At 39.8% G+C, this 27,538-nt stretch overlaps 1 protein-coding gene across 47 annotated transcripts in view; it reads left to right on the forward strand.

The window, feature by feature from the left end:
• Positions 1-241: 241 nt before the first annotated feature.
• ABI2 (abl interactor 2) overlaps positions 242-27,538 on the forward strand; it is a 95,459-nt gene continuing 68,162 nt past the window's right edge. For all 47 annotated transcript variants that reach the window (XM_065413555.1, XM_065413550.1, XM_065413522.1 and 44 more), the window contains exon 1: positions 242-358. In XM_065413555.1, the coding sequence (XP_065269627.1) occupies positions 242-358 (117 nt within the window). The remainder of the gene's footprint in view (positions 359-27,538) is intronic.

Consider the following 27,538-nt stretch of genomic DNA (forward strand, 5'->3'; position numbering starts at 1 on the left):
CCCCTCTGGCTCCCCGCGCGATGGGGACGGGGTTACTAGCGTACAGCCCCCCCATCCCCATGCCAGGATGAACCGGAAGTGTGTGTGCGCGTGAGGGGCGCCGGGGGGGGGGTCTGTCTGGCCCGGGTTCTGCGCCTGCGCGGTTGGGTGCCCGGTTGTTGCGCCGCGCCGCGGTGGGTGTTTCTCTCTCTCTGGGCCCCCGGCCGGGTCTCGGCGGCGAGGCGGGGGCGAGGATGTGAAGATGGCGGAGCTGCAGATGCTGCTGGAGGAGGAAATCCCGGGCGGGCGCCGGGCCCTGTTCGACAGCTACACCAACCTGGAGCGGGTGGCCGAGTACTGCGAGACCAACTACATCCAGGTGCCGGCGGGACCGGGCGCTGCGAGCCCGCCTGCCCAGCGCGGCCGGGCCGGGGGAGGCGCTGCGGGCGGGGCCGCCTCTCCCCGCTGGCTGAGGGGCGGGGGGCTCCAGCTGGCTCCGGGGTGGGGAGAAGGGGGGGATGGCCGGGGGTTTCTCCAGCCCGGCCCGGCCCGGCCCGGCCCGGCTTTCTGCCCGCGGGGGCACGGAGCTGGCAGCGCGGGGGGGGTGTGGTGCCGCGGCGCCTCCGGAGGCAGGTTCACCTCCAGACAGTCCCCCCCACCCCCCGGGGGCGACACGGCGTCGGAGCGCTCCCTCGCTTCCCAAGCCCCTGCCGCGGCGCGCCCGCGGGGTGCGTGCACCTTGGCGCCCAGGCGCCTCTCCCTGATGCCCACCCAGCCCGGGCCGGTTACAGCGGGGAGGCAGGCGGTGGTAAAGCTGGAGGGGTTTGACATCTAGCAGGTACATTGCGAAGTACACACACTTCGCGTGTAGCTAGACCCTTACGGGACCAGACACGGTAACGTCGGGGTGCAATCTGCCCGCGCACTGGGGGTGATTTTTTCCATCCGAGCTGATGTGGCCAACTGGGGAGGCAGCTGGCTAGTGGCGGGCGCTGGGGGAGCAGAGCTGATCAGGGGTGTAGGGGTGATATAGATGGGGGACGGGAGAGATGAAGCAGGAGTGGTATTACAGGGCGCAGCCTTGCTGTGATCTTAGATCAGATGCAACCACTTTCCGTCAGAATCGTGGAGGAAGAAAGAAGCGATAGATAGGTGGTCAGTTAGGTTGGCAGCAGTTACAGAGGCAGGAAGATGGGGTGACGGGGCTGGCTGTAGATATTGTTGGGGAGTAACGTGGGCCGAGTATGTGTGGAGGAAGGAGACTAGTTACTGACAGTAGTGGAGCATGGCAGGGGGCTATCAGAATGAGATCACTGTTGTGGGGCGAGGAGTATCCGCAAAATAGAGATGTATCCAGTGTTGAGGGGGGAAGGTGGAATCAACAGCCTGGTATCTGTGGAGAATTTTACAGAACTCTCATCACCATAGTACTTTACAATCATTAAAAGAAGTGCATGGGACCCCAGTTTCATATTCTCTGTCTCCCCCATATGGAAGCCGTTTTTGTGTGCTTCTTTCAGAATGGCACATAAGGATGATAATAGCTGTGGCCACTTTGAGATGTTGGTAGGATTACTGTATGATATAACCAGTGGGGAAAGAATAGTTAAAATAATGTCACTATAGAAGAGATTACACTGTTTAATTCACAGCATGCACATCATAGAATGACCAACCTTTTATTAGGAAAAAGATTTTATTTATTGATATTTTAAGTCATTTACAATAAAACATTTCAATTAGTGTGATGACACAGCTAAATACTACCTTGTTACAAAATGAACAGTATTTAACAGCAGGTTATATATTATTACCATTTCCCCTTTTTTCAAATTATTTAATCATGACCGTACTTTGATAATATGAATGTTTAAATATACAGGTCACTTTTTAAAATCTATATTGTGAAGCTGACTGTCTTTTGGGTGGGTGGAGAGAGCCTCAAAGGCAGAGGAAGTGGGGAGATGTAATTCAGTTATTGTCCTCTGTGTATGCCCTTCTTGACTATCTGTTGTCCCTACAGATACAAGATGGTTGTGTCCATTTTATTATTTGTATTACTATATAGCACCTAGGAGCCCTCATCATGGACCAGGACCTTGTTGTGCATATCAAAAGATCTCAATGATTTCAGTATTTACTTTGTATTGTTTTCCTGTGCAAGGTGTATCCATTTTCTTGAGAGTTTATCTGGCACTGTTCTCACAAAATGTTAAGCCCTGCAGTTTGTGCAGAAGGTGGTCAGGGTTGTGGTCATTCTTAGCTATGGTGGAGAATTATGCCTCCAAGAAGCCCTGTCTTCAGCTTCTACTTGTTCTGCCATGGTCTTCTAGAACAGTGGCTCTCAACCTTTCCAGATTACTGTACTCCTTTCAGGAGTCTGATTTGTCTTGCGTACCCCAAGTTTCACCCCACTTAGAAACTACTTGCTTACAAAAATAAAAAAGTCACACCGCATATTGTTACTGAAAAATTGCTTACTTTCTCATTTTTACCATGTAATTATAAAATATTGTACTTACACGTCAGTGTATAGTATATAGAGCAGTATAAACAAGTCATTGTATGAAATTTTAGTTTGTACTGACTTCGCTAGTGCTTATTATGTAGCCTGTTGTAAAACTAGACAAATGTCTAAATGAATTGAAGTACTCACTGGAAGACCTCTGCATACCTCTGGTTGAGAACCACTGTTCTAGAATTTCCTTGTGTGTTTGACTGCTGCAGTTTCAGGAGGTCTTTGTTATGGAGACCTTTGTGATATCTTAGGGCTAGGCCCAAGCTAAGTCAAAGATTTGAATGTGATCTAATATTGGATGAGTAGTGAGTACAGTGATTGGAACATGAAAGTGATATGCTCATATTGACCTCTTTGTCATCAGTTTGTCAGCAGTTTTGTGTACCAGTTGGTGATTTGTAGGGTCTGTGGTTTTATTCCGAAGTATAGAAATTGTTGTAAAAATGGGCGGATGTGTAGATCACTGTGAGAAGTCTGACAAGATTAATTTGCTAATATCACTTAATAGAGAATTTGAAGTATACTGTTAACATACTTTGATTTTCTTAGCAACTTGAAAGGTGCTTCAAATATCTTCAGGTATCATCGAGATCTCTGCATGGGAATTGGTAGCTGGAGCAATTGCTGTAATTTGATATGTTTCTTATGAAACTAGGTATTCAGATTGTACAACTTTGGGGGTCTTAAATTTCAAATATAGAAATCTGGCTAATCAGTCATACTTGATTTGTTTTATGAAGGGTCAGAGTTACTTCAGCACCATTTAAAAACAAAACCAGGTAAACCTTTCTTATGGTTAGTGTTCAACAAATAGGTAACCAGCCTTTCCTTGCATGTGCTAGTACAACACCCTAAACTCTTGTGATAGCAAATGATCAGATAAAACATCAAATGTATAGTAAGTAATTTAAATTCATTGCAAAAATAAGAGGAGAAAAAATGTGAAAGACCAGTGTTTTGGCAGAAAACAGTGTTCTTCATTTATAGCTCTAGAAAAATGTTCACTCTTTTTAAATTCTCCCACTGAGTCACTCTTTATAAATTCTCCCACTGAGTCACTCTTTAGTACATCAGCCAATCAACTAATATGGTGACATGCTTTTCAGCAGCCATTAACTCTGCTGAACAGGAAAATAAATTGATACATGCTATGGAAAAATGAAATTTCCAGACCACACTCAAATAATTCAGACTTTTTTTTTTAATATCCAACTTAAAGCAAAAATAGGCATAAGGTTACCCAGAGCAATAAATGAGTTTCTAAACTTAAATTCATAAACATAGCTATCAAAATATGCAGTCTTATACAGAAATGGAATAAAAATAAACATTATTCAACAGACAAGACTTATTCCTAAAATAAAAATAAGTTGAGGGAAGCACATAGCAATGATCTCTGCGTTTTCTTTCAAAAAAGATATAATACAGCATGTACATGCATTTTTCAAACAACTTTTGTTCAAAAGACTCTTTATCAGAGCTGTTAGGGTTTGCTAATCAGAGGCAGGAATCTGATGCTGGTTATTCATAGCCTCATCTTCTCATGCTCTGCAGATTATACCCAGTTCAGTGCTCAGTCTGTACCATGTTATAAAGTTAACTTTATAGAAGAGTAGCTAATTGATGATCAAGAATTTAATTAACTATTCAGGGTCTCCATTTTCACAAAAACTATTTGCATAATACAGTGCTTTTGTATGGGTCTCTTATAAAAAGCAAAGAATGCTCAGACTGGTCAATAAACCACGATTGTATAATTTTGGTGTTCTAGAATTTTCTTTGCTGTTCCAAGAAATGTTGCACATGATGTGATTGCACATTTTTTCTAATCACACTTATTTGTATTACTAATGTACTAAAGTAAATCCTAGCATTATCTTGGCTTATCCATTTTTTGGAGGTTATACTACAGGTCTCTGTGAGAATAATTAACTATTATACTCTGTTCAGATCTTTTTTGGTTTAACCAGTAATCACTGCTTCTCTTAAAAAGCCTCTCATTTCATGCAATGCATCTAGCTTCCAAAACTCATGAACTCTCAAATCTTTTGGCACGCTTTGAAAGTGAGTTGGAAAAATTACCAGATACATGCTGGCTAGAGGACTAAACCTACTTGTCACAAGCAGATATAAAAAATTAGAGTGGAGAGCGTCCGCCATTGAGGTCTGTGGTCAAGTGAAAAGCCAGCATGCCACATCCAGTTTCTGGGATAGGTGCTGGGATTTCTACCAGCTGCTGTCCCTGGACCCTTCTGAAAGTCACTGTCATTCTTAGCCTTTGAAGAATGTGATGCTCCACTCATCTCTAGTTGCTGGAAAGGAAGAATGAGCTCCCTACCCCCCCCTTCAGAGCCTCCAGGCGGCTGTGAGAGGTGTGGGTTTCCAGTATTGTCCTGGCTTCTCCAGTCTCCTGGCTGTTGTGAGGAGAGGAATGGTCAGTAGGTCTCTACTACTCTCTTTCCTCTAGAGCTACTACTTTTCGAAGCCCTTGTAAATAACTTCAGTGCCTACTCTCTGCTGGTTCAGGTAGCTTCCCTAAGCAGTAGGACTGTGAAATCAACAGGATTCTTGACAGTTTTACCACTGCCCATAGGGATCTGAGTAGCACCATCGAAACTGACCAGAGTCGTTAACTTCACTCTGCTGTTTCTTGCCCAAACTGAATCACTGTTGAAACATAGGAGCTGTCTATGGACTCTACAAGACAGTATTGCATTTCTTTATATTTGGAAGATTTTTCCACAACTGTAAGGGGTATAAACTTAGCTTTCATTAAAAAGAAAAGAAAAAGGTGCAGCAATAATTAATAGCCTTCTAGGCTCTTGTATTGAGAAGGGAAAGTTTCCTGCTCCTGGGTGGAATTTTCAAGCCTATTTCAGTTGCCTTCCCATTTGTTCTTAGCAATCCTACCTCATCATGGAACATAAACAAGGGATTTTACTGTATAAATAATGTTCAACAAACAAATACTCTACTGCAGTATTTGCAACCCAAACATTCTGTTCAGATTCTTCTTCTAACCTTACCCATCACTATAGCATATTGTAGCTTGTGTTAGTACATGAGAAACTGACTATAGCCAGATCATTCTATTTTCAATGTCCAATCTAACAGAATTGCACCAAGTAAACAAACAGCACAAATAATGTAAAGTAAACAGGTTTATTAAACTTCCATTGTTTTAATATTCAAGTGATGCATGCAGTAAATTTGTTTAAAAAAATATTTACCTGACTGTTCCTTTAAATTTTGTTTTCTTTTTAAGCTAGCTGCTAGTGAATTAGTCGTTATACTTGGATCTTACAAGTATGCATGGAAGGCTTGTTCTGCAAATATAAAAGAGTCATTGATGAGTTTAAGGCTGGAATAGTTGAGGAGTGCAGAAAGATGCTGATAAATTAAAGCTGCTTAACAAAATTAGGGAACTGGCAAAGCAAATCTGATGGATCTGTGGACATATCAGTACATAAAACTTTCAGACTTGTTAGACTTTCAGCCTGTTGTTTCCCCAAGGCACATGCAGTTTTTACCATCCAGACTACCGTATCATTCCACAAAAATCATGTAATTTAAATAACTGCCTAAGGGAAGGTCCAAGTACTCTCTCCATTTACGGTATCTAATTATTTTTTTGAATATCGTTGAATACCAAACAGTATAATAGCTATGTAAACTGAACATAATTTGTTAATAAAGTTGTATGTAGCCACTATTCCGTCTAAATAAAGCAAGAATTTGTTTGACATGTCTCTCTTTAGGTTCAAAGTTATCTGCTGGAGAGTGGGAAATTCTGATCATTTTCCTTAGGCCATGTCCACGCTATGGGCGCTACAGCTTCCCACCTCCCTGAGCAGTGGTAGCTAGATCGATGGAAGAATTTTCCCATTGACTTAGCTGCGTCTACACTGGGAATTAAGTTGTCTTAAACTGTAGTGTGCCAGTATGAATTTTTCACACCCCTGAGTGACATAGCTAGGTTAGTCTATGTTTTAAGTGTAGACCAAGCCCAAGTGTCTTCCTTTTTGTGCTCTCCCCTTGTTTCCCCCTGCAAATTCAGTGAAAATCTTACAAGTGCTATTAAAAACTGTTTTCCCAAGCTAGAAGCATTTTATAGAGGGGATAACTGAAACATGGAATATTTTGCTATGGAGTCAAGATAACAATAGTAGTAATTGTATTTATTTACTATAACGTGTCTTTTCCTCCTAGGTGCCTAAACTGTCCAGGCTGTCAGTCCATTAGGAGGCTAATGATTTTGGCAGATCCTGTTAATTAAATGTGAGGGTTTTTAGCCTCCATGTCTAGGTAACGGGATAACCAAAATATCTCCTTCCTGTGGAATGGCATGAGTAATGAGGCTCAGGTAGCTAGGAGAAAAATCAGACGGATACAGGTATTTAAGATTTAGAATGAGCACTTTAATTTTTTTTTACATATTTTAAATATACTGTAAATATCTAAAAAGGAGTATTATTTTACCCAGCACTATGTGTACATGTTTTCAATTGATTTTTTCTTAAAAAATGACTCTTTTCATTTTTTTTTTTATACCTAGAATAATATTCAATGGTGTGTATTCATTCATCGCAAGCACATCCGAGTTGTGGTCTGCTGTTACTGTGTATTTATCTTGTGTTCCAGGTTTATGGAGAGATCATTAGTGTGTTGGTTGAATTGGTATTGTGATAATCTCTATCAGCCCAGTTTGGCCCCCCCTCCCCCCCATGAGCCATGTAACTGGTAAACTAGGCCATGCGTTTATCACTCAACCACTGTACTTTCCTTTGTATAACTGTGCTAGATTTTACAAAGAGTTATTCAAAACATTTAATAGGTTCACTGAGTTAAAAACCATGGTTTGTAAAATAGTAGGATTGATTCTTCTGTAAGTGTGTGCAGAAATAGCATGAGCCATTTGTTATCTGTGTTAATGGGAGTTATCAGTATTACTACCCTGTGCACTGATGGAAAAACAGAATTTATGAATACTATATAGTTACTGCTGGAAAAGAGGCACGTCTATTCTTGTATCGTTGAGTGTGTTTGTTGAGAGTGGCATTTTGGTAACTATCTTCTGCTGTATATCTACTGTATTTGCGATCATTAATCTTTGTGGCTTTAGTGCTTTAGATTTCAGTGCAGGAAGTGGTACACCATTGTGGTGAATATCTAAAAAACCCCCAAAGCCTTCACCAAGGAGCATTCAGCTAAGTAAAAAACCTCAGATCTCCATTAAGTTAAATTGAACCATAACTGGAGGAGAAAGAAGAACTTCTCTCTAGCTGGTGTGTTTTTATGACAGATTTTAACTGCAGTCTGAATGCATGTGCTGGACCAGTTTTAGTAGAATTTGTGAAGAAGAGGTTTTAAGCCATTCTTTGTTTACTTGTGTATAACTGAAAGCATCTTGCTTACCAATAAACATCTTCTTTACCAATGCAAAACCTCTAAATTTTGTTGCTTATCCTTTCACTTGAACGAGAACCTTTGTTAATGCACTTTTCATAACTTATAAAGCAAGATAATGCTCTGTTAGATGGGATATGTAATGGGCAACATAATGTATTTAGGTAATTTTTTTTCAATTTTCAGGGCTCTGATTAGCCAATTTGGACGCTATTTTTTCCTGGAACTGAATAAATTGTTATGCAGGTGAAAATGGATCTCATGCATGTTTCAGTCAGAATGAATGGGGTTTTGTGCAACCTTAATTTTAGGTTCTTGGATAGTTTAAATAGAAGTTGACTAGGTTCTCAGGGAAGGAGATGCGTGTGGATTAAAATTACATGGGAGACACCACCCTTAAGTTTCGAACACGGAAGGAAACCTTGCTGTTAGACTTTCCATAACAACTCTCCCCAAACCCCAGAATGATGTGATTGAATATGAAGTGTAAATCATTTTTTTATGTGGTGGCTTATGTTAGAAGGATGTGAAAATTTCACGTACGTACTTTTGAGTGTTGAGGATGAAGTTTCCCTGGAAGAGTGAGGGCCTAAGTGATTGTCTTTTGTAGATTAAGTGTTCATTTAAAAAAAAAAAAAAGTTTTTAACCCTTCTGGTTAATAAAGGTAGTCTTTCAAATGTGAAGTGGTTGTTAACCAATCCAGGACTTCACAAAATCTGCAAATGAAAGGCTCCATTGCCTCTTAGCTGTGCCAGGCAACAGTAGAATGAAATTAACTCTGATCAGTTTAATTGTTTCAGTTCAGAACCTTGTGGGCAGTAGTGAAACTGTCAAGAATCATGTGAATTTCATGCTTTTGCACCTTTGGAAAATGTGCGGCACTGCAGTTATTCCTGGGAGTGGAGGACCCAAGTAGGCTGGAGGACATATATTTTAGAAGTGTAGTAGGTAGGATCTATATAATGTGCTGCATTTCACAGAAAAAAGGCATCAATTTTGCTACAGCTTCTGTATCCTGTAACTACCCAAATTTTAGTGGAATTTTCTTAGTCTGTTAATAATAGATACTAGTGTTTTGTTCTGGCATCTTTTAGTGATGGATTAGTATTAAGCCTAAATGAAGGTCTGCTTTTATTGTTTTTAAAAAAGCAGAATATGTTCCTTTGACAGTATGTGTAAAGCTGCTACTTTAATAAATGGTCTAAAATGAGGTCGAGTAGGTTGAATTAATTTGTCTTGGTTTGTTTTATTCGTAATTCTAACATTCCTAAAATTTTCTTATCATAGTTAAATGTTTACTGAATAAGAATAATGGAATGAATTTTCAACATAGTTCAGAAGTATTTGCCACTCTTTTATTAGTACTGGAACTGTGAGTGGTGTTAATCTCACTGTAAAGCTTCTGTTTTATTGATCTTTCCCAGCAGGAAGTTGTCTGATACAGTTTGAGACATAGGAAATGGGGCTCAATGTTTGAATGCACAAGAAGGCAGGAGATGTTTGTTCCAGAATATAGGAATCAACCTGGGATAAATGAACAAATGTTTATAAATTTGATGAAACTTGTGGGGTATGTCCACACTAGCCTTTACCTTGAGTTAATTGGTCACCAATTCTCTTGAGATACTTAACACATTTGTAAAGTCCAATTAAGATAAGCTTTAAGTACTAGTGAGTTTAAAAAATAAACAATGTATGATGTAAAAGGAATGGAATAGAAAATACTGAAAATATTACAGTGCTGTTATATAAACCAATATACAGCGATGTGGTGTGTTGTATCTACGGAGGCATTCTTCAGCATTTTCTCTATCCAACATTTAGTGGGTTAACTCTAAAGAGGGGTAATGTCCTTCCTTGGGTAATGTCCTTCCTTCCACAGCATGGTTCCCTCTCCAGAACTGGCCAGCAGTTGAATGTGCGGGATCCTGGAGCAAATGATGTAGCATTGTATAAAGGATCAATGTGTGCTTAGCCTTGCTAGCTAGGACATTGGTGAGCCTCAGAATATCATAGAAAGTATTTTTGACCTATTTCAGGAAGTACCCACACAAGCACTTAGACCAGGGGTCGGCAACCTTTCAGAAGTGGTGTGCCGAGTCTTCATTTATTCACTCTAATTTAAGGTTTCGCGTACCAGTAATACATTTTAATGTTTTTAGAAGGTCTCTTTCTATACGTCTCTAATATATAACTAAACTATTGTTGTATGTAAAGTAAATAAGGTTTTTTAAATGTTTAAGAAGCTTAATTTAAAATTAAATTAAAATGCAGAGCTCCCTGGACCGATGGCCAGGACCAAGGCAGTGTGAGTGCCACTGAAAATCAGCTCGCGTGCCATAGACTGCCTACCCCTGACTTAGACTGTACCCTCCTCTGTCTGAGTACATTTCCGTACATAAGTCTATGAACTGGAATCCTAGAATGGGGAGAATAATCTGTAGAGTCAGGATCTCCGATATTACACTTGTTGACAATATTTCGCCTTTCTGGTGGATCTATTGTCAACATCTTTGCTTGCAATGTAATAGCTTGCCTTCAACAATTTTTTTTTTGGCTGAGTCCATTACATAAAACTGGTTACTTCAGTTGATCTATCTTTCTCCAAATGGAAGAGAACAGTACTCAAGAGCATGCCCAACAAGATACTTAATGGAATACATGAACATAACTTTTGTAAACAGTTAATGATCATCTTGTCAGCTGTTAGAAATACTAAATTTGGAACTTTCTCAGCATTGTGCAGTCCTTAATTGATATGCACCAAATATCATGGATCAGGCTCAAAAGAGCATTTGGAACTATTAAAAGCCAATGAGAACATTGACCTTTTGGCAACCTTGGAAAAAGTCAAATTTTGGATATCCCCTCATGTATTTGGGGGGGTTCAAGGTTGTGTACTCAATGTCAAGGTTCGAGCTCAATATAAATGTGTAAATTGTCAGTGAACCAGCCTGTTACAAACCTTTGTAATATATTAATGCTACTCATTCAAAGACAGTTTACAAATGATATATACTACTTTGGATCTATGTTCTTATAAATCACCTCACTGTAGCAAATGATGTGCAGTTAATGGTAAGCTGGAACGCAAACTGTAACAGTGTACAACATTTAGGACAGAAAGTGAAGAATACTATTTTGAAGGCCCACACTTCACTGGGCTAGGAATGGATTTAAAGGTGAGTTGAAAAGGGGATAGAAATATTGGGTTGTCACTTTTTTCTGTTTTATGATCAAAGAAGACATGCATTTTATTTTTGCAGATGTGTGGGTTTTTTTGCTTGGGTTTGACCTTAAAAATATAAGCAGTATGAGGTTTTGTCTTCACTGTTTTTGATTTAGGCTGCCTTAGAGGATCAGAGAACGGGAGTGAGAGCTTTCTCTGCCCTTATTTGAAAGGTCATGATGTTACATCTTTAACAAAGATCTTTCTTCCCAGCTGTTTGTCAGTTGTTTGACTGAAATAGGTGCTAACAAAAACAGTTTTGACAAGTCTAACTTAATCCTTTCACATGGCAGTTGCTCAGCTTTCACATTCTGAATACATAATGTTGGCCAAGTTCTGCCGTTGACATAGCAACTTCTAGGAATAACAAAGCAAGATCTCAATTTCTAAAGTTTAAAAAAAAAAAAGGGCAGAAAGCTCTTTTGGAGGAAAAAGTCCTTTGTCTCTTTTATAAACCATAAAGTACCAAAAATGAGCACATTTTTTCTTTTGGATGTCACCTCTAAGACAGCATTGTATCATATGTGCTATAATAGAAGCTATGTTGAATCAGCAGTTTTCCACAAGTGGAGCATCCTTTGAGGCTGATATACATCATTTCATTTGGTGAGGAGAAAGGTTGGTCTTGTGGTTAAGTACTGGAATGGAACTCGAGATTTTGGCATCAATTCCTGGCTCTACCCCAGACTTCCTTTCTGATTTTGGGTAAGTCACTTACTCTCTCTCTGGGCTTTGGTTCTCTACCTGTAAAATGGGGATAACACTTCCTTTGTCTGTCCTGTCTATTTAGATTGTGTACTCTTTGGGACAGGGACTGTCTTACCCTGTATTTGTACAGTGGTTGGCACAATGAGGCTCTGATACCAGTTAGGGGCTATAAGCACTACCATAATACAAGTAGTAAACACTAATGGAGGGGTAGCTATGAAAGGCCAGACAACCCCAAGGGTTCTGTGGGAGTTGGAGTGACATACAATTTAAAGAGGAAGAATGTTGAATTTGAGACCCTGAAGTGCAAGGATTGCTCTGAATCTCTGCAAAGGGGTTTTCTGTTTTGTATATGTATTTTGTGAATTTGTCAAACTTATTTCTAATTTTGCTGTTAAACAGCTACACCACTCCAGGATGCCATTGTCTACATTGCACGCTTCTACACAAACCGAATCACACCTTGAGCAGTTATGTTCTGTCTACCTAAACTCCCATGCAGTTTTAATTAATATAGTTCATATGTAAAATGCTTTTTATCTGTAGATCTCATGGCCTTACAAAGGAAGATAAGTATCATTCTGTTTCACAATATGAGGAAATCAGTAACACACAAGTGAGTTTACTTCTCCAAGGATCCATCTCACTGGGCTTTAAGCAGTGCCATTAACTGTGTGCAAACAGTTTTTACTTTAGTCCTGCTAAAGCTAGTTCTAACATGGGATAGCCAAATGGATGCATGTGTGAAAGGAAGAATAGTCTTGTGGTTAAGGCATTGGGTTGGCAGAGCTCTGCGTGGATACAAAATGTATCCACATCTGATCCGTGATCCCCCAAAATGGACCCTGGATACGGATATCTGCGGATTTGCGGGGCTCTATGGATCGGAACTCAGGAGAGCTGTGTCCTGTTCCTGGCTTTGCTACACGCTTCCTGTGTAACCTTGGTTATTATCCCTCTGTACCAAGATTCCTCATCTGCAAAATGAGGTTTGTACTTCCCTAATTAGGGGTGTTGAGAATATATTGTTGATAAATTGTACAGTCAATTGCTTGATCACACTTTGGTTCATTATGAAATACACTCAAGAAACCAAATAACCAATGTCAGGTATATTAATATGGTACAGGAAAAAGGTTCTATACAATATCAGTCTCTGAAGAGCAGTCCCGTACAGTGATGGTACAGTCACCCTACAGCAAAGGTGTGCTCTCCCAGGTCACACATTTCAGCTGGTATTATTTATATGATTTTACAAGTTATACGTCTCCTTATGCATCACTAAAATCCAACCCTCAGTTTGACCCAGTTCCCTAACTTGTTCTTTTCCTTCCTTATTTTGTTCTGGGTGCTAGCCTTCCAGGTACTGGTCTGTGAAGGTTCTTCCTTAGCTTGTACTAAGACATAGAATGACTGTATCTTGATTTTTGGCAAGTTTCCTCTCCGCTTAATGCAAATACTTACTTCAGCAAATGCTAGGAGTTATAGGATAGTTAGCATCAGTGAACTGGATCATGGTATAGGCCAGTTTAGGCTGTATCACTGTTGCTTTATGCATGTGTGTGTGTATATATATATATATATATGGTATGGATAATATGTATTGTTAATATGATACATATTCATATACTTGCCAGCATTATTAGTTAGCAATATGTAAAATGGTCTGATATTACAGTATGAACACCATAGAAAAGCCAATAAGTAAAGTAAACGTGTGTTTTTGGGATGGTGGTGGTTAGGGTAGACATGAAGTTGGTGGGAGTCTTCTGGACTTAAGGAACCAGTGGGAATGAGGGAGGGAATTGTATGAGGATTAGAGAAATGAATGCATAGTTTAAAAAAGTCCCTTGATCAAGTGCATCTGTAGTCTTCACATCCCATAACTTTTCAGGGACAGTAAGCCTAAACAGCTTTGTTTAGAGATGGGGCTATCATTTAAACAAGTCCCTGTCAAATAAAAAGATTCATTGTGCAGAAGTTTCATTGACTATGGTATAAAGGAATGCCCCTTTGTTCATGCAGTAGTAGAACTTGCTGAATATAGATTTAAAATACCTGTAAGGACAATTCAAAGACAAATGAAATCGCTTTAACCATGAAAGAATTCAGGGTAAATGAACTTTTTGCCAAATGAACACGAATTAAACTTGTTTCAAACATTTTTTCTTAATTTTGATCATTGCATCTTTCCAGTGTTTGTGTTTTGTCTCTGAGATAACCAAAAAAACCACCAGCAATTATTCATTTTTCTGTGTATTTTCATTGCTTCTGGAATTTATAGCTTGGTGATACATTTGCTGAAGGTTGAAACTTAACTTCAAAGGTCCCAATCTAGCAGTGACTTTAATTCACTCTACCAAAAATGTAACTTTAACTATTGAATTATATGTTTATTAGCCTGTGAGCACTGACAGTGGAAGAAATATTAAGATTGTGTTACCAACTCATTCTTGAAAGTCCGATTTTTCCTCTTACTCACTTTTAAGACGTTCATCATGACCATCTGAGTACTGGATACTGCTTTCTTCAGTTCCTGTCAGCTAGAGGTGCCATTAAAGTGGTGCAAAAGTGTCTACCACTGGCTCTTATGTACTACTTTTGTAGTGCTCTTAATCCTTGATGTCCAAAAGAGAAATTAGTCTTGAAGTATGGACCCATACATGACTTAGCTTTATTCTTACCTGTAGATGGCGTCTTCGAATTGAAATCCATTTGTTTTTCCCCATATAGTCCCTCACTACCTTAGTGGTCATGCTTAATATTTCAGTTGCCTTTGATAACTATATAGTAATACAAGTGGCTTATCTTTACATCTTGTAATGCTTTGGGACTGTGACTCACTAGTGGATTACAGCTTGTATTTGGAAATCTCTGTGTTGTACTGGCATTCTCTTGTTGATAGCAATTCTGATAGTAGAAGTCTGCATTGCTTCCAAAAATAAAAGTAGGTATACTGGAGTATATCTTTCATTCTGTCCCTGGATATCAATAGGAGATAACAGGAAGGACATGTCTACCAGTGTCTGCTCCCAACCTCTTGCAATCGCCATATGGGAGAACAGAAGAGGTAGTAGAACAAGTAGTAAATGTCATCAGTTATTGGTTCATTATACAGTCTGATGGCAATAGCTATTTTGAAAAGCTGTTTTAAAACTGACAAGATATTATAAGTGACAGTCTTGCTTATGCAGTAGCTTTTTCAGAAAGCCTTTATCCAAAGACACCAAGGATAGCAGCAGTATAATCCTATGCAAAATTAACCCCCCCCCCCCATCACATTGGAGCTGGGATTCTAAATATCTATAACTTTAGGGGGGGCTGATAGTAGTGAAGAATGGCATGGTTAGGGGAAGATTTTTGCTTTTTGAAACACACATACCAGCCTGGAAATGAAAATTAGTTATACTAAACTCCAAACATTAGACGGGGCAGTGCACAGTTATGGTCACCTGAACAACCTTAACTCTGCTCCACCTGTACCTTGCTGATCCCCTCTGCAGTGTATGCCCATTGCAGCCTGTGTTAAATCTCTCAAATATATCCATGCAAAAAAGGATACTTTTTAAAGGACTTCATGTCGTTTAAAGAGATATGTTCCGCTTTATTTGCATAGTTTGCCTTGCATGTGAAGAAACTTTGGAGTACATGGCTTTGGTTTTGTGCTTATATGTTTAATACATAAATGAAATATACCTGTCACCCTGTGTCTCAGTTATGTCAACAGTTGAAATTTTGGCCTTGCCCTTAAGATAACACCAGATAATAGTAGCTTTATGTGTGAAACTCACATTTGGAACTCCATATACTTCTGAGGAATGTGTTTATGTTTGCTAAAGAGAAGTAATTAAAAGCCTCTATTTGGGAACATGTATAGTTTTAAAGATGTCATGAATAGTTTGCAACAATCTAAAAACACTTTAGTTTAAGTGTGGTCATATATAGCAAATGTGAGTAAGATAATTCCGTTAGATCACTTCTGGAGATGGTCCCCTATCTCCTGTTCCTAAGATCAGATCGCTTTTTCTTTGTTTGTGACTCTGTCTCCTATTCCTTGCTCATGAGATTGTGTGGGTGGGCTGTTCCGTGCCATGGAACCCCATTTTTTCAAGATTGCCTGCCTCCTACCCCCCTTCACACCATCCACATGCGATATGCATCATTTGTGAGAGCCTCATTGGGGACATTAATGTCCTAGAAAATGCTTCCAACAGTGAAATGCTTGAACCCACAACTGTCCATTCCAGCTCCCTCAAAAATAGTCAAAGGCATGAGTCCTTGCCAAGACTAATGGATTGAAACTCGCATGGAGTTTCTAGGCCAAGCAGTTTTGGACTTAAAATAAGGCAGAAAACATTTAAAAAACAAGTGAGATCACATTTTAACCCTTATTCTTTTTAACCTTGAAGCTTCATTAACTTGAAAGAATCAAGCAGTTGTCTAGCAAAAGTATCTCATATATTTGAGTGTATATGGTTAATTTTAGGGAGATCACATTGCAGGAGTGCTCTTTGTCCCTTGTGGTCAGCTACCCTTCAAGTGCATATCAAACCAGCCTTGCCAGTAGATTGCCATCCTGCTTGGCTGATATGGGAGGCAAGCATGAAGGGACTAGTCATGGTTCAGTCATTCTTAAGCTAGGGATGTATAACCGATTAACTGTCCGGCATGGCTAGGGCTGGGGCCGATCCGATGAAACCGGTGGGGCTGTGGCTGGTTCAGCCGGGTGTGGCTGGAGCAATAAGACTATTGCTTACTGGTTAACCCTTTACAGCCCTATTTTAAGCTTATTCCATTCTAGCCTCTGTTCAGAAGTTCTTCTGCCTCCACATGGTTGCTAACAGGCAGTTGCAGAGCTGCTGTCTTAGCAGAAAATTACCACACATTGATTTAGGGGGAAACCTATTTGGCTCCACTTTCAGAACCTTATTTCAGGTAATTGTGGGTCTGCCACCATAAGAGTTCTCCCTGACCTTCAAAAGGGCAGGCAAGTTTAAGCTGCAGCAGTAGGCCAAAGGGAGAACTTATGCTTTGTTGTGTACCTGCAATCTGGAACTGAAAGATATGTGAGCACTCAGACTGCCTACAGATGAAGTATGTGGCTACAGGAACAATGTAATGCCAGATTTAACTGATCAGTCTCCTGTACAGGTCTCCCCCCTTCTCCCAGTTATCAGGATGTGATCAGCTGTTAATTTCTGCTTAACAATTATGATCCTAAAATGAACAAATTAACAGGACAAATTAGCTTTTATTGGCTTGCTAACCTTCTATTATGTGAATTTTATTACCTGTAGATCACACTTTGTTTCCCGTCACTGATCTGATGTTATACATATGACTTGGTAAATTGCAATGGAATAAAAAATGTTTTATCTTTATCTTAAATCCTAGCTGTGCTATTTTTAGTTTTAATTCATTAGTTTGTTGCACCCTCATGCTCCAAGAAAAGAATACTGTTACAAATTGGGTACATAGGCTAAGTTTGAGTGTCTGTTAGATATACCTGAATGTTGGTGATGTGTCATAATTAAGATAAATGTTCTAATGAAATTTGGGGCTGCTTCATGTCTTGTAACCAAGCAAAAGCTGCTGTAAGAGGAGTCCCAGGTTCTCCTTCACAGTTACAGGTTAGCTACAGTCATTTTCTATTTTTGCCCCTTGCTCTGCCATGTCTTTTCTTTATCCTCCCGGACCTACAGGCACATAGGACATCCACCAGATTCCTCCGTTTATTTTGCTTTTGTGCTGGTCTGTTCACGCTTCTGAGTGTCATGTTGATGGATTGGGCTTCTTCCTCTGTTGTTCTGCATAGTGTTTATCTAGGTTGCCCTCTTTTTTTTCCAGGTAATGTCACTATTATCACTTGACATTTAAGCTTTGTGTTGATGGCATCCTTAAAGAGTGTCCTAAATATGTCTGTCATCTTACCATATTTGCTTTAGACTGATTTGCTCTACTTAGAATTTCTGATATTGCAAGAAAGTCTTTCTAGTGAGCCCTGAGGATCTTCTGTGGCCATTTACTTTGGAATTCATTGATCTTAGCAGTTTCAGTTGTGATTCCATCCTCCTTTATGGAGCAGTCATGGCACATGATGACAATGTTAAAAATTTGTGTTTTTTGAGTCCGGGTCAATCATGCTACTTGCATAAACTTAAAATAATTTAGAAAAGTTGTTTGCTTTTGATATTTGTTGCCACAAATCATTGCACATCTTACTCCCTAGATAGATAAAATGGTCTGCCTCTATTAATTAAACATAACTTTGTGAGTATTGTACTGAAATATTGTGACATGGAGTACCATATTTTGCTTTTCTCTCAAGACATTGCTCTCTGAAAATATAGTCCCAATACTGAGCAGATAGCGGTGACACCGTGCACTTGAGAAATGATCAAAGTTTGAGACGTGAATTTAGCTTTTTGCTACTGTAGAAGAGGTTTGGAATGTTGCAGAGGCAGTCCCTGGAATCAGAGTTCTTGTAGCTCTGTGCTGATTTGCTTGGCCAATTCAGGTGTGATAGTGAATTGGAAATATGGTTGTTAGATTATAGGGTAGAGCAGGGGTCAGCAACCTTTCAGTAGTGGTGTGCCGAGTCTTCATTTATTCACTCTAATTTAAGGTTTCGCGTTCCAGTCATACATTTTAACATTTTTAGAAGGTCTCTTTCTGTAAGTCTGTAATATATAACTAAACGATTGTTGTATGTAAAGTAAATAAGGTTTTTAAAATGTTTAAGAAGCTTCATTTAAAATTAAATTAAAATGCAGAGCCTCCCGGACCGGTGGCCAGGACCCGGGCAGTGTGAGTGCCACTGAAAATCAGCTCGCGTGCCGCCTTTGGCATGCATGCCGCAGGTTGCCGACCCCTGGGGTAGAGGGTCTTGAAGGTGAAGGAAGTGAGCATTTTTTTTTTTTATTTTTTTTTATTTTTTTTTTAACACAAACTTCTCCAAGTGCTGAGGATCTTCCACCTTAGGAGAAGAGTGTTCTGGTGACTGTGCAAATGTCATCTACTTTGTCCACTGTGCTTGCTATGCTCAGCCTCTTTTCAAATCTCCTTCCTTGGTTTCTCATTGCCTCTGTCATTAAACTCTTTTATTGTTGCCTACGAAGCCTCATGTAGCAACCTAACTCTTTGTTCCCTCCAAAAGCATGTCTTAACTACCTCCTTAATTTCCTCCTTTTCCTGTCATGCTGGGTCTTCTTCCACACAGCCCCCATATATCTGGCACTCTTCTACCTAGTCCCCAGCCTGGTCTGCCATACCTCCACGCCTCTTCCATGTGCCAAATAAATCCTAGGTATCGAGGGTTGCCAGTTTTGGTTGGACGTATTCCTGGAGGTTTCATCACATGACATAATCTTTAATTAAAGATTAATCTTTAATTCCTGGAGGCTCCAGGACAATCCTGGAGGGTTGGCAACCCTATATATCTGTCTGGAAGGTTCTGAGCATGTTGTTAGTTCTATACCAATAAGTTGGTTTCATGGCTGTGGTTATGATTTGAAATCTCTCACTAGGGATGTGTATTATGGCTTCTATCTCTTGGCACTGTGAGACTTACCAACATATGTAAAATTATCTGGTATTATCACTCATTAGATGGGATGAAATTTGGTTTGTATAGGAAGTAGTTTAATAATTCTATTGTTTGGGATAAAATGAAGGTTTTATTGAAACATTCCAGGTTCAAGTTCGGAATTATATCTCAGGAAGGAGCTTTCCTTTTATTCAAAGTAATTCCAGTTTCTATATGATCTCTTTCTCTTTAGAGATTATGTAAAACAATCCACCTTCAGCCAAACTTGGGTAATTAGTAAAAGTTCTGCTAGTTTATATATAATTTTTGGATTGATTGAAATGTACTTGCTTTGCTTTGTGAAAGTTCTGAAATGGCTTCAGTTGTAATAGCCATCTCTAATTGTGGCTGTCTGAAGGGGGAAAAATAGCATAAAATGGCACTACATTTTTATTCAATTTCTGTCAAGATGGTTGTGACAGATGGTGTGTAGCCTGTCCAATATAAGTTCTGCCAGCTGCATAAATATTGATTTTAAAAAATGGTGTTCTTCAGTTTAAAAAAACAGATCTTGAGAAATACGTACCTCCGTTTGGATGGAAATGAAGTGCTGCTAAGTGTTGATGAAACCCTTGTTGATAGGAGTGGCTAATGGATATGGGTAGAAGAGCAACACTTTGTGCAGAAATCAGCATCTGAACATATCTGAAAGGGTCTATTGGAACTGCAGTGTTACATACATTCTAAAGAGCAGGAAATAAGGAATATTTGTTGATTTTGGGGGAGAATATATGTTAAAAATGTTCTCTGGAAATATCCTTGTAATAGGAAGAAAATTTGTGTAGCAGAAACTATTTAGAACTGGGTATTCCTTGATTTAATGTATGCAGGGCCGGCTCTGGCTTTTTTGCCGCCCCAGGCAAAAAAGCCTCCCGCCGGGGAGCGCGGCAGGGGAGGGCGGAGAGCCCGGCCGTGGCCCCGCTCTCCCCGGCCGGCCGGCGCGCCGGGGGAGGGCGGCGAGCCTGCTGCGGGCCCCGGCGGCCGGAGCGCCGGGGGAGGGCGGCGAGCCCGCCGCGGGCCCCGCTCTCCCCGGCAGCCAGAGCGCCGGGGGAGGGCGGCGAGCCCGCCCCGGGCCCCGCTCTCCCCGACCGGCCGGAGTGCCGGGGGAGGGCGGCCCCGCTCTCCCCGGCCGGCCGGAACGCTGGGGGAGGGCGGCGAGCCCAGTCGTGGCCCCGCTCTCGGGCCTGAGCGCCGCCCCCCTCCAGGTGCCGCCCCAAGCACATGCTTGGTAGGCTGGTGCCTGGAGCCGGCCCTGAATGTATGGTTATGATACTCAAGAAATAATCTGATGTAAAGGTGGATGTCCACATGAGAGGAAGGCCTAACTACCAAAGAGACACTTTCTGGAGCATCTTTAAAGAGCTTGTCTTGTTCATCTATACATCTGTCACATAAGGAGGGATCACATATTTTTCAGCATACTAACTTCTTGTGCTGGTGTAGCAGTATTTCCCATCGTATTTCTCTAGCTGCATGCTGTTCTGTTTTTATAGTTGTCTCTTTGTAAATTTGACAATACAGAGTTTCTATTGAAATCAAAGTGAATTGGTTATCTTATTTGTCTGGGTAATGTGCTCTGATGGAACTTTGTTCCCTAACCTCTAGAAGGGTAGCTGACTGTAAAAGGCCAAGGGCATAGAAAAACTGTGATCTCCCTCCAGAGTGATGCTACAGATTACAGTGGTTTGTGAGGGTTACAAGGAGGCTAAGGCGTTGTTGCAGTCTTTCTTGTAGGGACTCTGCCATGTCAGGTACTTTAAATCTGTAATTTAGTGGAGTATTTCCTTGTTAAGTTATATTCTGTCTTCAGCTAACCTTTGTATCTTTTACTTTCTTTGTGTTAAATGTAGAAAATGTTAAAAATTGCAAATGTTGAATATGAAACAAATGGGATCCTCTGTAAACAAGAGGACAGGCTAAAATGTTCGAGTCTGCTTACGGATTGCTTCCAAAATATTCTTTAGTACAGCTAGTATTCTCAAGTATTTAAGCTCACTCTTTGCAGTGACTTGCTGTCTTTCAAGGGTCTAAGCTTTTGATTCAGAGGAGTTATTTTGTACATAATTTCCTGTCCGGATATGGGTAAACCAGTAAAAATAACCATTCATAGACAGCAACAGAGGGTCCTGTGGCATCTTTAAGACTAACAGATGTATTGGAGCATAAGCTTTCGTGGGTGAATGCCCACTTCGTGAGACGCATAAGTTTTGGGTTGTTTTGGCCATCATTATGCCAGTGGTTTGCTTTTTAAATGCAGCTTTTTCTTTTGCCATGAGTGCAACGCTGAATTTATGCTTTGGATGGAGTACACATATCTCACAGCAAAGAATTACCATCTCATTTAGAGGCATATGATCACACTAGGATGAGCTATTTTCTTCTTCTGTAAGTAAGCAGAGCTTCAGTCAAACTCCTGCCAGTACAGATGTCCACTCAAAAAAAATCTATTCTAATCAGAAACACCAGATCAAGTTAATTTGATGCCCTTTTGTTATAGATTTCTCTCCCCACCCCCTCCAATGGTGATTTGTAAGTTTGTGGTTGATGTGGTTTTATACAGTTTACTTAAATTTCCAAAATGCTTTGTTCTTTCCCAACTATTTAAATCTTTAAAAAAAAAAATTCAGATCTTTTATAGGCAGGTTTTACACAAGCAGTAAATTACTTGACAAATACTACTTACCATTTTGCACAAACAAAAAGAATGCTGCTATGGTGCCTCTTGAATAGCTAGATTAAGAAAAAAGAGCAAGTCCAGTGTGTATGTGTTGCAGAACTGCTGGATGTTTTCTGTTGAACCTGTAGTTTTTGTTGAACTGTTTAAAAAAAAAAAAAAAGAGATGACGGGTTTGAAAAATTGTAGACTTACTCTCCAGCCTTCCTTCTGTGATCTGACATTCATTGTTGCATAAATAATGCCTAAAACATGAGTAAGTTTTTATTCCATATCTATTTACCTTTTCCAAATGGGTTTACAAGTTGTATTATAGAATAGGTTAGTGCATTTATTACCTGGTCACCTTGCAGAGGGTTTGCTGAAAACAAACTGTACTTGTAATTGAATTTCTGTGTATTTGGAACAGATGGGATGCAGTGCTTTTCTCGGAGATAGGCAGCACTATCACCAATCTCTGCCAATCTTTAGCACCCTCTGGCTATTCTCTTTGGCTGCAATATCTAAGCCATTTGAAAATTTCAAAGTCAAGTTTTACAATGTACAGTAGAGATGATCAGACATTAACTTAGTTTTTTTCAAACTGAGGGTGAGATTTTGGTGAAAATAGGTTTGGCTAGTGGGTTTAGTTTGACTTATTCCTATCAGAGAAAGCCAAAGGCTTTTACAGTCAGCAAAAACATAAAAATATTTGCTGTGGGTCAACAGTGTCTCAAAGTAAATTGGGCAATCTTACAGTAGAACCTCAAGTTATGAACACCTCAGCAATGGAGGTCGTTCATAACTCTGAAATGTTTGTAACTCTGAACAAACATTATGGTTGTTCTTTAAAAGTTTACAACTGAACATTGACTTAATACAGCTTTGAAAAAATGCTGCTTTCCCTTTATTTTTTTTTAGTAGTTTATGTTTAACACAGTACTGTACTGTATTTGCTTTCTTTTTTTGTCTCTGCTGTCTGATTGCGTACTTCTGGTTTCAAATGAGGTATGTGGTTGACTGGTCAGTGCATAGTCCTCCTCATTTAGTTAAAATAAGTACAATTACATATAATAGATCCAAGTTCATACTGTTTTGTGCTATAAGCAGAATCTGTACTCTTTATATTGCTTTAAAAAAACCACACACACAGAAAAACCCAACAACCCCAAAACACATTCCACATTTTGGGGCAAGATGCTTCGCAATTTGTGTGAAAATAGGCCATGCTTAAAAAAACAAATATATGTAAAATATGTATCCTGATTAAAATAACTACAGAAGACTTGATGCTGAAGTGGTAAATTATAAGTTGCAGGTTGTGTATAACAGAACTTCCTACACTTTAACCACATAGGAACACAGATTTCAAATGTTGAAGTAAATGGACTAAAGTTGTTTCAACTGGTAAGCAGTGAGTAACTTTTAGCTTTAACATCAAAACAAGTGTGTTTTACATTTAGATTTGTGATAGTTATCTGCTATACACTTTCTTACGGTTCTATAGTTAAGTCCTTTAAAGTGCACTTTTACTCTGAAAAATGCCACTATAAACAAGGCCTTGTGAGGTTCTATCTTTGAGAGTTGATAGCTCCATATCAAATTTGCTCAGTTGATAATTGAAAAGCTATTAAACAAACTGCCAGTCCTACAGACTCAAGCTGTTCTGAGAGTTCAGCTGTCCTCTTTTATGTGTGATCACCATTAAGAGTTATATGGGACTTCACCTGACGTCTGGAACTTGGCTAGCAATTCTGTTGCTGAGTGAGCAAGACTAGAATCCAGCTTGCTTTCCCAGTACGGTCTGTTGTGCAGTGATAATAGGAGCAAAAAACTAAAACAATACTGTTGGAAAAATAAGCAGAGATAACTCTGAAAACACACAGGAAGCAGATCTGTTTAGTAAGAAGATACCACTTCATATAGTAACTTTTCAGAGCAGACTTGCGTTTCTTTCCTTTCTGGCTTCGCTTCCAAAAAAGCTGCTGGGATTCATGTCGTGGGTTCTGCTTGATGGCTCTTTTTCATCAGCTACCTGGTAGTATATGTCAAATACGTTTGAAGGCCTTCACAAATTACACTCTCCCTGCCAGAAGGGAGGAGAGGGCTTGTGTTCTCACTACTCTACTCTGCTCTCAATTCTGTGGCTGTTGCATAGAGATGTCTCTGCTATTTTCCTCTCCCTGGTCTTGTCTTAGTTAGTGTCTGCCCCTGTTTCTACTTGTAGAGTTCCTTAGCAGCAGCAGCAGAATTAAATTAACCTGTTTGTCAGTTTCATTGTTGTCTATAGAGTTCCTAGAAGCAGCTCTGAAAACTGTCTGTTGCAGAGTCAAGGATGGCACTGCATTTATTTACCTTCAAAATATGAACCAAATATATCTTTACACATATAAAGGGCAAAAGGCTTAGTTTTTAAATGAAATGACTCTGTAGAAGTTGATGGCACTTGCCTGAAGAAACTTCCTACTTGCCATGGATGAGTGAGTTTCTCAGCCCCTGGCTGTTATGAATCTAGTTAGTCATTGCATTTTACATAATTATTAGTTGAGTTATAGTTCTTGCCGGTGCAAAAACTTGACCCAGTTTGAAATACAGGGAAGCACATGTTGCTTTTGGTTGAAATTGCTAAATAACAGTCCTTCCAAGCTTCTACATTAACTCTTGTTTAAAGGATCCTGGATTACCAAAGCAGAGGAGTGGTGATTATGTGGTGTTACATTCAGACACCTATAGAATAGATATTTTTCTACTGAGCTGTCATTTTGAAGTGTGATCTTTAGAAACAGCAGGTTCAGAATATTTAAAAAAAAATGTCCTGCATTATCGTCCTGCCTGATGAATAAAATAGTTTGAGAAAAGAATGGCTAAAATCGTCACTTTTCTGCTAATGAGCATAGTCATGAAAGAGAAGCTTCTTTGGTAACCTTGAAGAACATATTTATAGGTTGGTAAGTAAGTGATAGTTCAGCAAGCACAGCACAACTAGTACTTTTATGCAAACATAGTGGCTTTATAAGGCCACCAGATTCCAGGTTTGGTTTTTAGAATTTAGTCTTGGGTCGGTCATCACCTTGGTTTTATACATGGTACTTTTAAGACCCTGCATCAATCCTTTGTAGTTACCTTTCTGTCATCTGCTGAAAGTGGTCATTTAGCCACATAGAGACATCACTTTTCTCCATTCCCACTACTCCGGGGCAGATCATACTGTTCCTGCAGTATTCCAAGACTCTGCTAACTTGAGGGCAAAATATTGGCCCTGTGGATCCTACAGAAAATACTGTTACCTCACAAATGTTATACATGTGATGTGAAATTTGGTTTTGGCTTATACTTTTCTTTGTCAGATTTTTTATAATATACTTTGTTATGATGCAGTGGTTCTGAAGCATATTTGATCGCACACCCCTTCTTTGTGTTTGTAGTAGTATACACCTCCCCTACCACCACACAAGTACATATAGCGATAAAAAAAATCCATATGCAACTCTCACTAAATATTAAAAAGAGTAAAGCATTGATTCAAACAGAGCCAACGATCCATTGTAATGAGCAAAAGCAAAACTGCGATTTGTGGTTGATACTTACAATGAAATGTGCACACAGTGTCGTAGCAAACAGATTAACTTGCAGATGGCAATGACTTTGTATAATGCTAGGCAAGCTTCTCAGAAATCCCCCACAGCACCATCTAGAGTCAAACGCACAGCGCCATCTGAGGACTTGATATGTCTGGCGGAATCAGCTTTGCTAGTTATTCATTGCTGTGGGTAAAATGTGTGCAGTACGTTCCCCCCCCCCCTTCCCTCACCCCTAAAGCTTCTCATGTTCCCCCTCATAATACATTCCATACACCCCGCCCCAAGGGGGCCTGCCTCCCCAGTTTGAGAACCTCTGTTCTAATGTGAGATACTTGATATGTATCTGAAGACATTTTGTTTCCTTGAGTATATCCTGCCAGCTCTCTGGCTGCATTAGCAACAACTTTATAAAGCATTGAACAAGAACGTGTGATTTTAAAGAATTGAACAATGAGTTCAGGGATTTGTGTAATCCCAGTACGGTTATTTCCCAACTAGTGATGGCCTATGGCTTAGCCACTCAAGATTGTAGCTTTATGGTGTAGGTGACCGTGTGCTGTGCCTGGAAGATTTTATGTTGGTTTATGCAGATGATGATTGAGGTACGTGCTGTGGTGAGAGGCCATGTGTGTTGTGTGGTGGTGTGTGGGTGGTTTTCAAGAACTGCAGCAGTTAGGCCAATTAATCCACTATCTGTGCAGTCTCCCTCATACAACCAGTGAAATTGTTGCATGCAAATTAGCTGTAGAGTAAGGGTGGTCGGCTTGATAGCGTAGTGATCAAGGACTCTTGGCATGGCATAGATACATGCCTTACTGGAACTGTACATGATATGGGTGTAATTCGTAAGTCAAAATGGCAGAGAAATCAAAAATTTGGACGCTAACAGACTGCAAAACCCACTGATGATTCAACCCAGTGATATTCTGAACAAAGAGCTTAAAACCATGCTTGTAGCTGTTTCCATGACTTCCTGCTGACTTTTCAGGCATTCTAGTCTTCAGGTAACAATCCTGGAATCTCATTACGTAGATGAGAGTGATTATGCAAATACCTGTACTTGAATTATTATAAAACCCTCTGTTTTATCTACTGCCCTCAGAATTAGGCATCCATATGCCCACAAGCTTGACCACTTGAACTTCTGACACCCCTCGTAACTCCAGATAGTAAATATAGTTAATTGAAAATGTAGTTACCTATAAAGGTGAGTGATAAGATTTCTTTAAGTCCCAAGGCAGAAGGGAAAGGATGGATATTGAAAGGGGTTGGGTTGACAAAGTGGGAAAGGGTTTTGAGGTTGAATTGACCATGTTCGATGTCAGTAATATGCACAAGGGCTTTTGAGGGTTGTAAATTCTTTGTGGCAGGGTCTCTTGTTCTATGTTGGGTTCCACTGTGCAAGGCAGTGTACAATGTTCTTGGTTGGTCCCTAGGCACTAATGTAATAAACATGAATAAATGGAGCAGAGGAATTTTTATAGTAGTCAGAATACAGAGATAGGTATAGTCACTGTAGAATATTGAGAAATAACCTTAGTGATTATACAAACCCCTGCACTCTGGCTAATACTTAATTTAAATAGATAGCACCCCTTTAAATTGGAAGGTGTTGTCAGCTCTCTTAACAGGGTTGTAAAGTCTGTCATGTTCATTCCATTGTGGATGTCTGTAAATGTAGTTCTTATGACTATGTGAATGTAATAGGTGGTTTTGATTTGCTTTAATTTAAGTGCATTTCTGTTCCGAAAAGTGACTGTAAAATCATTGTTGAATCCATATTTGTGTCAGTGACTTTCAGAAAAAAAAATTGAGTTGACTACTGATGCACTTTACTTCTGTAGTATTGCATCCCCTATCAAATTTTCTTAGTATACT

The sequence above is a fragment of the Emys orbicularis genome, chromosome 11, assembly GCF_028017835.1.
Source record: "Emys orbicularis isolate rEmyOrb1 chromosome 11, rEmyOrb1.hap1, whole genome shotgun sequence".
Taxonomy (NCBI): Eukaryota; Metazoa; Chordata; order Testudines; family Emydidae; genus Emys; species Emys orbicularis.